The sequence below is a fragment of the Triticum aestivum genome, chromosome 2D (genome assembly GCF_018294505.1).
Source record: "Triticum aestivum cultivar Chinese Spring chromosome 2D, IWGSC CS RefSeq v2.1, whole genome shotgun sequence".
Lineage (NCBI taxonomy): Eukaryota > Viridiplantae > Streptophyta > Magnoliopsida > Poales > Poaceae > Triticum > Triticum aestivum.
The window spans coordinates 635,272,554-635,289,270 of record NC_057799.1 but is presented as its reverse complement, the minus strand read 5'-3'; the positions used below and the strand labels follow the sequence as shown (position 1 = coordinate 635,289,270).

Below are 16,717 nucleotides of genomic sequence, written 5' to 3'. Positions count from 1 at the left end.
TGCCAATGACTAAAAATCTGACGTTAGCTTGATATCCGGGTCCTTTGTGTTTTATATATGGTCATTTTGAGATAAAGATGGCGCGGGGTTTTCAGCCTATTTGATACTAGATTTTTCTAGTTAAATTTACACCATAATCCTTTCTCCACAGCAAATACATTGACATCATGTTACTGCCTGAATGTGCCAAAATTAACCTGTGAATGAAGAAAATAAATCGTTTTAATCGGGAACAAAACTAGCAGTAGTATTACTGAACTAGCTGAACTTGTGCAGTGGCATTGACATAGCCGCTTGGATCTCACCGTCAGCCTCGCCAGCCAGCCCATGCGGCCTGCGGCTTCATCAGATCGCCATCGCCGCCGCTCCACAGCCACAAAGCCGCCGCCTTTCAAGCCCGCCTGCCCTTCCGCGCTCAGGCACCACCCTGCCGCCGCCGACTCTCCTCCATGACAGCCGGCGCGTGGCCGGCGGCCGCCGCGGCGGCGCGCGCGGCGGTGCGCACGCTCGGGCGCCTCGTCCCCCGCACCCACACCCACTCCACCGCCGCCACCACCAACTCCTCCCCCTCCTCCCCGGCGCACACCCTGGACGACTACAACCGCCTGCTGGCGGCCCTGGCGCGGGACGGGGACGGCGAGTCGGCGCTCCGCGTGCTCCGCCGCATGCGCCACGGCTTGCCCGCGGCCTGCGCGCCCACGGCCGCCTCCTACGTCTCCGCCATGTCGGCGCTCGCCAAGGCCGGCCGCGCCGCCGACGCCACGGCGCTCTTCGACGACATGCTCGCGCACGGCGTGGCGCCCGACCGCCGCGCCTACTCGCTCCTCCTCCACGTCTACTCCACCCACCTCGGCCTCCCCGCCGCCGGCCTCTCCGTGCTGCACTGGATGTCCGGCCTCGGCGTCCGCCCCAGCGCCGTCGACTACGCCGACCTCATCTTCTCCTTCTGCCGCGCGGGCCAGCTCCCGGACGCGCTCCAGCTGCTCGACGAAATGCGCGAGCTCGGGTACCCGCTCCCCCCGCACGTCTACTCGCCGATACTCCAGGCCCACTGCGACGCCGCCGACATCCCGGCCGCCGAGGCGCTCATCGCCTTCATGCGCGCCTCCGGGGGCCGCTCCGGGTGCAACCCCGACGTCGTCATCTACAACATCTACATCCACGGGCTGTGCAGGGTCGGGGACTTCCATGCCGTGCAGAGGGTTATCAACGACAGCGTCTGGAACTGGTGGGTGCCGGACGCGGTGACCTACAGCACCTACGTTGCCGGGCTCTGCCGGGCTGGGTACATCGAGGACGCGTTCAGGCAGCTGGACATCATGGTCGCCAAGGGGCTACAGCTCACCGTGGTCGGCCTCAACATACTGCTGGATTACGCCGCCAAGGATGTAGATATGTGGGTTGCCAAGGAGGTGATGGAGCGCTGCGAAGAGCTGGGCTTCGAGGTCGACGTCGTGACGTACAACACGGTCATGGAACATTTCTCCAAGAAGATGCAGTGGCTGATTGCCCTCAGGCTGTTCACCGATCTGCTCAAGAAGCCCATAACACCCGATGTGCAGACGTACAACATCTTGATCTCATCCCTGTGCCGAGCCGGCAAGTTTGAGCTCGCCAAGTTCGTCTTCAGTTGCAACGGGTTTGTGGCGGACACCGTCACCTGTAACATTCTGATCCATCAGTTCTACGGTGCTGGAAAGGAGGGTGAGCTTGGGTTCTTGTTCTCCGATGTTGACGCAGGGAAGATTACCCCAGATACAATCACATACAACACGCTGGTCGATTGCCTCTTTAGGTCTGGGAGGAGGACCGAGGCTGCCAATCTGGTCAGGCACATCGATGGCGGCTACCCTGCGGAGCCCGTAGCGCATCTGGCTTTCTGGTTGGTTAGGAGCGGAAATGTTCGAGAGGCTTTGAGTCTGTTTGATGACATGCTAGTGAAAGGAGTCGCTTTAGATGCTATGGTTTTCGCCAATGTGATCAAGGCATTCTGCAGAAAGGGTCCAGGGGAGTGCACAGATATGACACAGCTGTGCTCTGTGCTGGATAGGATGCTTGGGATTGGATGATCCTTATCTTGCTCTCTTGCTGATATTGGTTGGTCTCATTTTTGAACCTGTCCTGTTGTATCACTAGGAGATAGCAACTGCAAGTAAAACACCTGGTATACTGAAATCTGTTATGTTACTTTGTTCAAATTTTTTGCTTTGGTAGCAAATGATGTTCTAACTTGGTATCTTGTGTCAACAGTTCTGGTCATCTAATTCGTCAACAGCAGAACTTAGCAAGCCATAGGAAGTTCCAACAAGGATGTCCGAATTTCCATCACCATCCAAATCAACCACAGTTGGAGATGAATATGCATGGGCACAGAAGTTCCTGTCTTCGATACTCAAATCGAGGTCTGCTGTCCATTTAACGTGTTTTGTGTCAAGGTTAAAAAGAACTATAATGCTTGCAATATATTTCCCTATGTCAATCCTTCCTAGCTCTTTTAAATGCTATGCGTTATCATAGCTTCTAGACTGCAAAAGGTACGCCACCACGGTAACACAGGCAAGATATAATGAAAGTGCTCATGTTGTGGCTGAAAGTTCTGCATTAAGAAAAAAACATTTCAATCATATCCAAAAGATAGCACAGCAAGATAAACAAACACCTAGCTTCTGCTTTAGCACCTTCGGTTCATTACTGGAACAAGCATGAAGCAGAACAAAAACAATCAAAGCAAAGCATAAAATTAGTCAGGTAAGCAAATGCACAATCTAACTGAGACTAGCTACGAAGCACCATCATCAACCAACCAGTCCATGGTAAGAGAGAACAAAGGGGTCCTATTTTTGGAAAATTAATCTCAGAGAGCATTAATGACGCACATGCATGCAACATAGGACATCACAGATAAACTGACGTTCAGAGATTCTTATTTATAAGTCATCATCCCGATGTCATGAGCTGATGAGCAACACGTACGAAATGCATTAGTAGCAGAGAAAGCAGCCGCACTCGTGGCTAAAGAAGCAAGATACAGCAACAACCATTTCTTGTACACCGTTGTTGTCAATGTCTGCAATTACCTGTAGAAAGAATGTCAAACCAAGTAACCAACTCAAGAACATTAATAGAACAAACATCAAATATATGTAGAAAAAGGTTCTCTTACTGGGGTCGACAATATGTGAGCATATATGTGCACATAATCTTCCGCTTTCTCATGCTCTTGTTTCTGTACAATCCTCGTCTCCCCACGTGGTATCGTCAACATAATCATCATAATCATAACTGCACTCTTCAGGGAGATAACATACATCGTAATCATAACTGTACTCTTGAGGGAGGTCTTCTGCATCCCGAAACAAATCGAATGATGCATTAGCTTCCTCGTCTAAGGCTCATCATTTTCAACAGTTGCTTCTCCTGTTGTCCCCGCATCATTTCCATGAGTTTCTTCTGCATTTCCCGTTTGATCATCACTTTTATCTGCTGTTTGAAGCAACCTTCTTTGTCGTGGTGTTCAGATTATTCGGTAACTCCATATTCTCTTTTCCAGTGGTAGAATTAGGCTTTATTTCGGCCGACAGTAGCTCAGATGGATGTTTCAAGGGATCAGCTCCCTGCACTGTGTTGGTCAGGAAACGTCATAATGCATCCTTCCTGCATCTACACACCCACAGCACAGCCGTATGGATAATCCACTATCCACATCAGAGTAATGCAATGATTATTGTGTGCATGTAACATCAATTTTCTTTAAAGCCTTATCAATCCTCATACTGGTTAGTGGTGACAACAGACTAATTGTACATTTGTTTATACTAACTCAAATATGTGAAGAAGTGAACTGTACAATCAAATTTCTTCGTCTTCTTCTTTTCTGACCTCCACTCATAGCTACCATGGAGCTAAAACCCAATCTTTCTTGTGTGTGAAAAACCTAACAGCAAAAAGCGTGTAAATTACACATGGCCCTCCTATTTGTTTGTGCCCTTTCTGGCTTCGGTTGAAAAACCCAAAATACAAAAGCAATAACCCAAACAAATAGCAAGTATTGTGCCGAGAGGCTCCGGTTAAAAAAAATATATTCCACTTCTTTTTCATGGGACACATGTAACAGAAAAATAAAGAATAACACATATTAGTTACACCCTCTGTTCCTATGCGTAAATCGTAAATTTCCGAGCACCCCCAAATAGGGCCATTATGCACAGTGAACTGCCTGCATTCACATATTTTGCATTGCTAGTCTGCCTACGAATACAGAACTGTACTAATTCTAGAAAAAAAGTGACGAAGAAACTACTGCATATTGGGGAATCAGCTGGCCAAAAGTTAGATTTTATGATGATGATGTTTTGTAAAGCCAGAAAGCCAGATGTCATTGTCAATGACAAGGACACTATGCACAACTAACCAGGCTTAGTGGGCTTATTTCTCCTCTTTTACAATCTTTCATACCATCACAAAAGCCCCTCGAGTTAGAAGATGGTATCCTCCATTTTGTACATCTTCACGATCACACCGAGCAATTTTCTCCATGCATGGAACATGAACATGAACATGAACATCAGCATGCATTGATTTATGAAAGAGACAGCCTAGCATGGGCGGCAAGAGTTACTCAGGCTAGCCAAGGAGACTGCCCATGAAACCACACCCCAAGGCCAATAGCCTTGAGGGAGGAACAAGACACAGGCAAGTCATTCTTGGCTATCAGAGATAAGGCCCTTGCAGCCATGTAAGGCTTGCTCTCTGCTAATGCGTTACCACTACTGAACTTCGGTCTCTTCAGTTATAGGTTTGCAGTGTTTCTTCCATCCAGCATCTATTTATATGTGCACGTCCTAGGGAACAAGATCTAATGGTCGTGTTTGGTGCTTGTAGGCCTCTACCAAAGTATCTTATCATTACCGGCTTTTGGGTTAGCAGAATATATTCTAGATGCCAACGTATATGGTTTGTCAAATATCATGATATATAACTACTTTATATTGCATTTTGAATTATAGAGATGAGAGCATATTGACTCCTCTGAAAGCGATTCCTGATATGATGCTCAAATCTGCTTAAAGCTAGCTAGCATGATCAATCCCATATCTTTGCTAAAAGGACATGGAAAGTTGAATTGCCCACCTAATTAACCACATTATCACTATAGTGATCAAACAGAGGGAACACACTACTCTTTACACAGCATGGAGTGATAATTTCGTCTTTAGATAAGCAATAAAGGATGGAAACATGACCAAATGGAGCGATAATTATGTGCATCATATGTGCAGGCCAAATGGAGCTCAGGTTCACACTAAAGCAACCAGATCAACATGTATCAGGATTGGGAATCACATTCTTCTGCTTATAGAACACCAGATTCAAATACGATGAGTTCACTACATTTTATAGATCAACTAGCAGAGGATCCAGTGGAGTGCACTGATATGATTTAACTCTGTGTTCTGTGCTGGATAGGATGCTTTGGCTCTGATGGTTCTCTTTAGCCACTTTAGATGGCAGTGGCCTCAATTCTGAACTTGTACTGTTGTATCAGCAGCAGACGGAAATCGATAGTAAAACACCATTTTGGTCTTCTTTATGCAGTACATATATCAGCATAATATAATCTGTCACACAGAAATCTGTTATGTTCCTTTCTTCAAATTTCCTTTTAATGTCAAAGCATGCTCTAACTTGGTATCAATATGTCAAAAGTTTTGACCATCTGATTTGGTATCATTGTCAAAGCTCTAACTTGTTACTCTTGGCAGCCTTCAGAGTCGTTGGACCCGATCAACTGTATGTCATAGGACTTGCTTATATTTCTGGCTAGTCACATTTTCACTAGAGATATTCTTCTTTCACGATTAACATGGCAGTGAATATGTCGTTGTCTAACGAAATATTCACGCTGCAAGGAAAGAAATGGGCTTAAAAGTACCAGCTGGAATATATATATATATTCCTGATAGATAGATGTTGTAACCATCGTAATTCGTAGCCATTTGTGCGCTCTAGTTATAATAAATCATTGTACGTATGTCTTTCTGATGCCACTTAACCTTTACATCGGTTAATCTTCTTACTACAAATGCTTAGTCCACTGGCTTACAGGTGCTAGCGACAGGAGCCATTTGTGGGGTTGCAACAACCAACAAGGTATGCTGCACTGCACTGGAAAGCGGCAGCTTCAGCTCCAGTGTTTCTGTTGGTCTTCTCACCTGAATTCACCCCATTCGTACTGGCCTAAATAACTTTCTGCTGATACTTCGCGTGACAGTGACACTTATGTACAAATGCCTGAACTTGTTAAACCCTTTTTGTTTCCTGGGTGATACAGAAGACTGCCAACACAACAGGCACATATTATGAATAACATAGAGCATGATACTTAATTATAACATACACAAGTTTACACATACATCTGAGAAAATACACACTTCCTCCGTAAAGAAATATAAGAGCCTTTAGAACTTTACGGAGGGAGTACTAACAAAGGAGAGTACCATAATATCTCTTCCCCACATAACATGATGATCACACAGAAAAAGCTCAACAGCCTAGGGATATTGCTACCCAAAAAATGGCTGAAAGGACAGAGCTGGACAGCTTCGAAGTATTCAGACAACTGTTACTCTTAACAGTTTCATGGTTGTGCAACCAACTGTATACTTACACTCCCATCCATTCACATTTGCAGTATATATATGTTGTTTCTTCACGATTACCACGGCAGCGAGTATGCTGTTGTGTTCGGTGAAATAGTCATGTTGTAAGGAAAGCAACTGGTTTCAAAATTCAAACTTGAACCCACGCATTCCTGATAGATGTGCGTGAAATTTACAGACCCCCTTCAACTTTTTTTGGGTTCCATTAAACCACCAGAACTGACGAGAAGCAACAACAGTATTCCTGGGAAACTTTGAGGCACAATGCAAATAAGAACTTGAAAACAAAATGTACTGAGCTTGATATGAACTGCTGTGATTTTTCTGTTGATCTCACCTGCATTCACCCAAATCCTCCTACAAGCTTAAATAATGCAATGCTTAATCCTTTTTGGCTTCCTGGGTGATACAGAAGACTGGCACACAGTGTGGATCAACATAGAACATGATACACTTACAACAGGCACAAGCTTACATCTGAGCAAATAAACATTTACAAAGGTGAGTACCATAACATTAGCTGAGTGTCATAACATGATCATACACAAACAGTTCAACTTACCGCTAATAATAAAGAAGCGTACCGATTTTAGAAAAAAGTGATGAAGAACTGTACTGCATATTGGGGAATCAGCTGGCCAAAAGTTAGATTTGCTGATGATGATGTTCTGTAAAGCCAGAAAGCCACATGTCATTGTCAATGCCTCAATGGCTAGGACACTATGCACAACTAACCAGGCTTAGTGGGCATATTTCTCCTCTTCTATGTTTTTTTTATACCATCACGAAACCCCCTCGAGTTAGAAGATGGTATCCTCCATTTTGTACATCTTGACAACCGCACCGAGCTAATTTTGTCAATGCATGGAACATGGACATGAACATCAGCATGCATTGATTTATGAAAGAGACAGCCTAGCATGGGCGGCAAGAGCCACTCAGGCTAGCCAAGGAGACTGCCCATGAAACCACACCCCAAGGCCAATTAAGCCTTGAGGGAGGAACAAGACATAGGCAAGTCATCCCTGGCTATCAGAGATGAGGCCCTTGCAGCCATGTAAGGCTTGCTCTCTGCTGATGCATTAGCATTACTGAACTTCGGTCTCTTCAGTTCTTGGCGCTCAGTGTTTCTTCCATCCAACATCTATTTATATACGCAATTCCTAGAGAACAAGATCTAGTCATGTTTGGTGCATGTAGGCCTCTGCCAGGGCATCTTATCATAACCGCCTTTTGGGCCAGCAGAATATATTGTAGGCGTCAACTTATATGGAATGTCAAATATCATGATATACAACTTTATGATGCATTTTGACTTATATGATTTTTCCTTGGGATTTGTGAGGTGGGGGCATATTGACTCCTCTGAAAGCGATTCCTGATATGATGCTCAAATCTGCTTAAAGCTAGCCAGCATGCTTAATCCCATATCTTTGCTAAAAGGACACGAAAAGTTGAATTGCTTATCTGATTTACCACATTATATCACTACAGTGGTCAAACTGAGCGAACACACTACTCTTTACATAGCATGGAGCGATTATTTCTTTTTTTTTTGCGCATGATGGAGAGATTATTTCGTCTTTAGATAATTTGAACGTATTTTAATCTTAAAAACCAAGCTACTCTGTTGACAGATATAAAATGTACCCCCTCTGTAAAGAAATATAAGAGCTTTTAGATCACTACTTTAGTGATTTAAACGCTCTTATATTTGTTTACGGAGGGAGTAGTAACCATTCTATTAAATAAATATGCATTGTGCTCCCTGTATGGTGTTTTTCCAGCGGTTTTAAGAATTAACATGCCAGTGAAATTCAGGGTAAAAGCAAAAGTATTAGCATCGCTGATATCTAATGCCACATGACATCTATGTGGACAAGTTCGAAGCTATTTCCAGTTGTATCAGAGATGAACAGATGTTCCAAACGACAATTTTGCAGAAGCCATACATGGATCCCATGATTGTTCTGTGAATCTCAGGCGATACTCGTTTTTTGTCGCAACTTTGACTGTAAGGAGCTATCATAAAACTACGATTCTAAGAGGTGTCGGTGAAGTTCTTGCTGTTTTTAATTTTTTTGCCTTCATGATTATCACAGCAACGAGTATGCCGTTGTTTAATGAAATAGTCATGCTGCAACATATGACATGCTTATAGTTCTGGCGAGTCACATTTTCACTAGATATATGTGTGATAGATGTTTTAATATACCTTTGGTCCAGCCATTTGCTCTAGTTATATTACATCATTATTAAGCTCTTGTTGATTTCACTTATAATAAAATTTACATCCATTAATCTTCTTCACACAAATGCTTGATCCACAGGCTTACATTGCAGTGCAACAAGGTACGGTTGAAATTCTCTTTGGTCTGGGACTTGTAGAAGTCCATCCATCCACAACATCATAGACCCAGGTTCTACCTCTGCGACTGAAGATTACTTTTCTTTTTGGTTGTATTAAACTACCAGAACTGATGAGAAATAACAACATTCCCGGGAAACTTCGATGCAGAATCTACCAAAATGGACGACCCTTGGCTTGTAAAGAACACTTCAAAACAAAATGGACCAAAACTGCTGGAGTTTCAGCGTTTCAGTCTGCTTCACAGGAAAGCTGCAGCTGCAGCTTCAGCTCCAGCGTTTCTGTTCATCCTCTCACCTGCATTCACCCATTCCTACACGCCTAAATAACTTTCTGCTGATATTTCGCGGTGTCTGCACGTCGACAATGGTGCTTTTGTACATAAGCCTGCACTTGTTTAACCCTTTTTTTATTTCCTGAGTGATACAGAAGACTACCAAAATAACAACACTTGCAACATACACAAGTTTACACATACATCTGAGAAAGTACATAAGTAGTACTAACAAAGGAGAGTACCATAACATATCTTCACCCACATAACATGATGATCACACAGAAACAGTTGAACAGCCTAGGGATACTACCACCCAAAAATGACTAAAAGGACAGAGCTTCGAAATATTCAGACAACTGTGACTCTTGGCAGTCTTCAGGGTTGTGCGACCATTGTCATGATTATTTGCACTTCATAATTTTCTTTCCATGATTATCATGGCAGCGAGTATGTCGTTGTTCAATGAAATAGTCAGTCTGCAAGGTAAGGAACTGGCATCAAAATACTAATTTGGAACCCATTTATTCCTGGTAGATGTGCCTGAAAATTACAGATCCCCTTGATAACCTTTTTTGGTTCTATTAGAAAAGAAGTGATGAGAAGTAACAGCAACATTCCTGGGAAACTATGATGCACAATGGACAGCCCTGGGACTTTATGATTAAGAACTTGAAAACAAAATGTATAGAGCTTGATACAAACTGATGCAGCTTTGGCGTTTTTTCTGTTGATCTCACCTGCATTTCACCAAATTCCTACGAGACCAAATAATGTAATGTTTAATCCTTTTCTTGCTTCCTGAGCGATACAGAAGACTGCCAAACAATGGCACACAGCATGGATCAACATAGAACATGATACTTACAACAGGAACAAGTTTACATCTCAGAAAATAAATATGATCATGCAGAAACAGTACAACAGCTTAGGGATACTACCACTGGCTAAATTGGACAGCTTTGTAACATAGCTCTAGCAACCACCAAAGAACTACCCACACAATCTACGTTCACACGACAATAACAAAGAGGGACCAAGCAACGACGACTTGATTCTTCTCGCCTATGCCGGAGGTGAGAGCAATGACTATTCCTCGGTGGTTCTCCGGCCACGACCCCTCCACGACCTTCAAGCTGATTGTGGCCTCGACAACTAATTTTAGAAAAAAGGATGACGAAACTGTACTGTATATTGGGGAATCAGCTGGCCAAAAGTTAGATTTTATGAGATGATGTTTTGTAAAGCCAGATGTCATTGTCAATGACAAGGACACTATGCACAACTAACCAGGCTTAGTGGGCTTATTTCTCCTCTTTTATAATCTCACATACCATCACGTACTCCCTCCGTCCCATAATATAAGAGCGTTTTTGACACTACACTAGTGTAATAAACGCTCTTATATTATGGGACGGAGGGAGTACAAAAAAACCTCAAGTTAGAAGATGGTACATCTTCGCGACCACACCAAACTAACTTTCTCCATGCATGGAACATGAAGATCATCATGCATTGATTTATGAAAGAGAAGAAATTTCAGCCTAGCATGGTCGGCAGGAGCCACTCAGGCTAGCCAAGAAGACTGCCCATGAAACCACACCCCAAGGCCAATTAAGCCTTGAGGGAGGAACAAGACACAGGCAAGTCATTCTTGGCTATCAGAGATAAGGCCCTTGCAGCCATGTAAGGCTTGCTCTTCGCTCATGCATTACCACTACTGAACTTCGGTGTCTTCAGTTCTTGGTTTGCATTATTTCTGCCATTCAGCGTCTATTTATATAGGCCCATCCAAGAGAACAAGATCTAACCGTGTTCGGTGCATGTAGGCCTCTACCATAGTATCGTATCATAACCACCTTTTGGGCTAGCAGAATATATTGTAGGCGTCAACTTATATGGAATGTCAAATATCATGATATATATACAACTTTATGTTGCATTTTGACTTGTATGATTTTTCCTTGGGATTTGTGAGGTGGGAGCATATTGACTCCTCTCAAAGCGATTCCTGATATGATGCTCAAATCTGCTTAAAGCTAGCCAGCATGATCAATCCCATATCTTTGCTAAAAGGACACGAAAAGTTGAATTGCTTATCTGATTTACCACATTATATCACTATAGTGATCAAACAGAGCGAACGCACTACTCTTTACACAGCATGGAGCAATAATTTCGTCTTTAGATGATTAAAAAAGGATGGAATCACTTACTGGGTTTTGGTTGTAGGCGCAGCTCACTATTTTGTCATTTCATTCTTTTTTTTTAATTAGGTGTGGTAGAGGGGGGATGTAAGAGCTTAGTGGGTTTTAACTCTTATGGAAACATGGGATATGAGCAAAATTGTTGGGTAAAAATCGCCCAGAGCCCAGTGATTCCACGGTTTGATAGGTGAGGACATGCAATAAAATTATGTGTGTGCACCATATGTGCAGGCCAAATGGAGCTCAGCTTCACACTAAAGCAACCAGACCAACTTGTATCAGGATTGGGTATCTTCTTCTGCTTACAGAACACCAGATTCAAATATGATGAGTCCACTATATTTTGTAGATCAACTAGCAAAAGGTCCGGTGGAGTGACACAGATATGGCACAACTGTGTGCTCGTGATTGGATGATCCTTCTCTTGCTCTCTTGCATGTGGCCCTGATGGTTCACTTTACATGGCAGTGGCCTCATTTTTTAACATATACAAGTTCTGGCCATCTAATTCGTTGACAACCATGACATTGTTAGTGCACTTTCCCTTTTATCTCTGTAAAATGCCTGCTTGGTGTGCGAATACCATCGAACTAGAATAAGGTGAGCAGTTACTCTTGACCGTCTTCAGAGTAGTTGGACCCGTTCTACTGTATGTCATAGGACATGCTTATAGTTCTGGCTAGTCACATTTTCACTAGATATTCTTCTTTCATGATTAACATGGCAGCGAGTATGCCGTTGTCTAATGAAATAGTCACCGTGGAAGGAAAGAAATGGGCTTCGATGTACCAACTGGAATCTATATATTCCTGATAGAAGTTGTAACCATCGTAATTCGTAGTCATTCGTCTGCGCTAGTTTGATTGCAAGCTCTCTTTTTTATGCCACTTAACCTTTACATTGATTAATCTTCTTCCTAGAAATGCTTAGTCCACGGTCTTAATTGCAGCTGCTAACGACAGTGTGCGAAGCGGAAAACGTCTTGCCTCAATGAGAGGGGACGCCGTACATGTTATAGGCAGGGGTGCGAGACCCTGGTAGCGCATACAGTTTGGATCTCGTACAGGAGAGAACTTGGAGATCAAGCTAGCTAGAGATAGAATTATGAACTAGAGATAAACCTCCTATCCTAACCTCCAAGATACGTAACAACTCCAGTTAAGATACTGTACACATGCGCACAAGTCATACGACACATACGGCCTGTTTAACACCCTCCTTTAATCACAACTTCATCAAGTTGAGATTATGCTTGAAGTCTTCAAAGCTTCTTGTAGGCAAAGGCTTTGTGGATCCATCTGCAAGTTGATCTTTGGAGTGCACAAAGCGTATATCAAGTTGCTTCTGAGCAACTCTCTCTCTGACAAAATGAAAATCTATCTCTACGTGTTTTGTTCTAGCATGGAACACTGGATTTGCAGAGAGATACGTAGCTCCAAGATTGTCACACCATAAGCAAGGAGCCTGTTTACTTCGTATGCCAAGTTCCTTCAGCATGGACTGAACCCATATGATCTCAGCTGTGGCATTTGCCAATGCCTTGTATTCTGCCTCTGTGCTCGACCTGGACACAGTTGCTTGTTTACGTGCACACCATGATATCAAGTTAGGTCCAAAAAATACTGCAAAACCACCAGTAGAACGTCTGTCATCAAGACAACCTGCCCAATCAGAGTCAGAGAATGCACTGACTAAAGTAAATGGTGATTTGCTGAAGTTCAGTCCTAAGTTCAGAGTGTGCTTGACATATCGCGTTTTGCATCTGTCAGATGAACATTGGTAGGTGCATGGAGGAACTGGCAGACTTTATTAACAGCAAAAGAAATATCAGGCCTGGTAAGCGTGAGATACTGAAGGGCTCCTGCCAGACTCCTGTATTTTGTGCTGTCTTCTTGACTCAAGAGCTCGCCTTCTGCAAGGGATAGCTTTTCTGAGCTGGATAATGGAGTAAGAGAGGGTTTGCATCCTTGTAGCCCAGCTTTCTTGACCAAGTCAGTGGCATACTTTTCTTGAGAGAGAACAAGTCCATCCTTGTGCTTTTTCACCTCAATCCCAAGAAAATAATGCAAGTCACCAAGATCCTTTAGAGCAAAGTCTGCACTCAAATCCTTAAGAAGTCCTGTAATTGCTTCATCAGATGAGCTAGTCACGATGATATCATCAACATATATGAGAACAAATATGCATGTGTTGGACTTGTTGTAGATGAACAATGACGTGTCAGACTTAGACGGAACAAAACCAAGTGCTTGCATTTTGTGACAGAGACGAGCATACCATGCTCTTGGAGCTTGCTTTAACCCATATAGTGCTTTATCAAGCTTGCACCCATAAGAGGGAGCATTCTTACTCTCAAACCCAGGAGGTTGTTTCATGTACACTTCCTCTTCCAGAACACCATGGAGGAACGCGTTCTGAACATCGAGCTGTCTGAGACTCCACCCTCTAGAGACAACAATAGATAAGACAAGGCGAATAGTGGCCGCCTTTACTACCGGACTGAAGGTGTCCTCGTAGTCTATGCCATACCTCTGTTTGAAGCCTTTTGCAACCAATCTAGCCTTATAACGATCAATGGTTCCATCAGCTTTCCTCTTGATCCTGAAAACCCACTTGCAATCAATCAAATTTTTACCTCGCTGTGGGGGAACCAAGTGCCATGTTTTGTTTCTCATCAATGCCATGTATTCTTCATGCATAGCTTTCTTCCACTTCTCATCACACAATGCTGCTTCAAGGGTGTTAGGCTCATCTGGTTCACCTGTGGAACAAACCATACCATACTTGGTTATATGCTTGTAATTAACGGGTTGAATTACCCCTTGTTGTAGCCGTGTGCGTCGTGGTTGAGAAACATCAGGATCGGTGGCCACAGAGGATCCTGCAGACTGCTCATGTGTGACCACATCAGATCCCAATGAAGATGCTGTCGGATTTTCTGCAGCTGATTGTTGAAGTAGGGCACGTGAATTTGGCGCAGAAGATCCCGCCGGTGCATGTGCATGTGCATGCAGCTCGTCATTGCGTGATGATGGCATATCTGCCTGGATCGCCGCGCCGGTCGGGCCCTCCCTGCGTCGCGCGTCGCCACGCCGCGTGTACGTCACCGGGTTGGTGGCGTACCTCGTACCGCAGGCTGATGGAGACTGGTGCGGGGCCGCGTCCGCCCGATCGCGCGTGTCCCCCATGAGCCGGTCACGTGGATCTGGGGAAAGCGCGGCGCGCGCGCGCGCGCCCGCGGCTGCTGCCCCGTCGGCAGGGAAGGATCCTGAGGCGCCTGCACCTGCCTCGTTCGCAGGAACCGATCCCGAGGAGGATCCGATTCGCTGCAGCTGGGCAGATCCCGAGGCGGATCTGTTTCCCCCGGGGAGGCACATAGAACATGGCTCAATGTGAGCCGTTTTTCTGCAGTTTCTGCGTTTGCTTCTGTAGTTTCCGCACTGCTTCGGTCTGTTGCATCAACACAAAACTCATGCACATCATTAGATGGGTTAGTCAATAGGTCATCAATATTTGGTCCCCCTTGATCAAAACTAGTGAGATGAGAGGGCAAAAGAAGGATTTCTTTGCGAAGGAGTGCACCAGCATTGGGATGGAGGTCAGCAAACGGAAATTTTGTTTCATCAAAGACCACATCACGTGAGATGTAGACACGGCCAGTGGAGACATCTAAACACTTGACCCCTTTATGCTGTGCACTATACCCTAGGAAGACGCACTGTTTTGAGCGAAACATGAGTTTGCGGTTGTTGTAGGGACGAAGGTTGGGCCAACATGCACACCCAAAAACACGGAGAGACTTATAGTCTGGTTTAGTGTGAAGAAGTCGTTCTACTGGAGTTTCATTATTAATGACACGACTAGGTAGCATGTTGATAATGTGAACGGCTGTGAGAAAAGCTTCGTCCCAAAACTTGAGAGGCATGGATGCGCCTGCCAAAAGGGCAAGACCAACCTCGACAATGTGCCTGTGCTTGCGTTCGGCGGAACCGTTTTGTTGGTGAGCATGCGGGCAGGACATGTGGTGTGAGATGCCAAGATGTTGGAAGAAGGAATTTAATTTTTCGTATTCCCCTCCCCAACAGATTGGACAGCGATTATCTTGCGATCAAACTTTCGTTCAACAAGTGCTTGAAAGTTTTGGAAAACTTGAAACACATCGGATCTCCTTTTGAGGAGATAGATCCACGAGAATTTGCTATAGTCATCAATAAAACTGACGTAATACGTATGTCTACCAACGGAGGTAGGGGCTGGACCCCAAACATCGGAAAAAATGAGTTGCAAAGGTTTGGTAGAAACACTAGTTGAGATGGGATACGACAACTGATGACTTTTAGCTCGTTGACATGAATCACAAATAGTTTCAACACGATGCTCACCAACAAACGGGAGCTTATTTTTCCTAAGCAACTTTTCTACTAAAGAAAAAGAGGCATGTCCTAGACGATCGTGCCATCGTGTGGACGAAAGCTTGATAGCACCACAAACTTGTTTATTGTATCTTCTAAACTCCGGAATCAACGGGTAGAACCCTCAATCACATCTACCTCGATAGAGGATTTTCCTCGTGACCTGATCCTTAATCAAGAAGAAAAAAGGATGAAATTCGAGAGAAACATTATTATCAAGGGCAATTCTATGGACGGAAAGAAGATTTTTGTGTGCACTAGGGACATGCAAGATTTTCTTAATGTGTAGTTTTCGACTAGGGGTACGAAATATAGAGTGACCAATGTGACTTATACCCATACCTTCTCCGTAGCAGTATGAATTTGATCTTTGCCGCGGTATTTTTCCTTCACGGTGACCTTCTCAAGCTCGTTCCTGATGTGGTTTGTGGCGCCGCTATCGACGTACCAATTTGTGTCAATACCGTAGGAACCATCAGCGGCAGCAGCTACCTTGTCGTCGTCTTGAGAGTCCTCATCATCATCATAACGGTACCAGCAATCCTTTGCTGTGTGACCGGGCTTCCCGCAGATTTGGCACCGCGGAGTCTCTGGACGCGTTCTGTTTCCACCACCGCGCCCGCGCCCGCGACCTCGGCCACCCGAGCGCTGAGGAGAGTGGCCGCGATCGTTGCCGCCGCCACCGCCAGATCGCCCTTTGGAGCGAGGAGAGCCACGCGAGCGGGAGCCACCACCCCGGCCGCGTGACGCCAGGTTTGCGGAAGATTTGAAGCCGCCGGATCCATGGAACTGTGCCA

At 44.6% G+C, this 16,717-nt stretch overlaps 1 protein-coding gene across 7 annotated transcripts in view; it reads left to right on the top strand.

Annotated features, from left to right (window-relative positions):
- Positions 1-274: 274 nt before the first annotated feature.
- The window catches only part of LOC123055192 (pentatricopeptide repeat-containing protein At3g09060), a 34,145-nt gene continuing 17,702 nt past the window's right edge, over positions 275-16,717 (top strand). For 2 of the 7 annotated variants that reach the window (XM_044479168.1, XM_044479169.1), the window contains exon 1: positions 277-1,556. In XM_044479168.1, the coding sequence (XP_044335103.1) occupies positions 450-1,556 (1,107 nt within the window). In that variant the 5' untranslated portion in view covers positions 277-449. Of the gene's footprint in view, positions 2,165-2,250; positions 2,403-5,279; positions 5,584-8,989; positions 9,080-9,177; positions 9,246-11,739; positions 11,782-16,717 lie in introns of those variants that run through there. The other 5 variants (XM_044479170.1, XM_044479172.1, XM_044479171.1 and 2 more) reach the window with 5 other exon arrangements.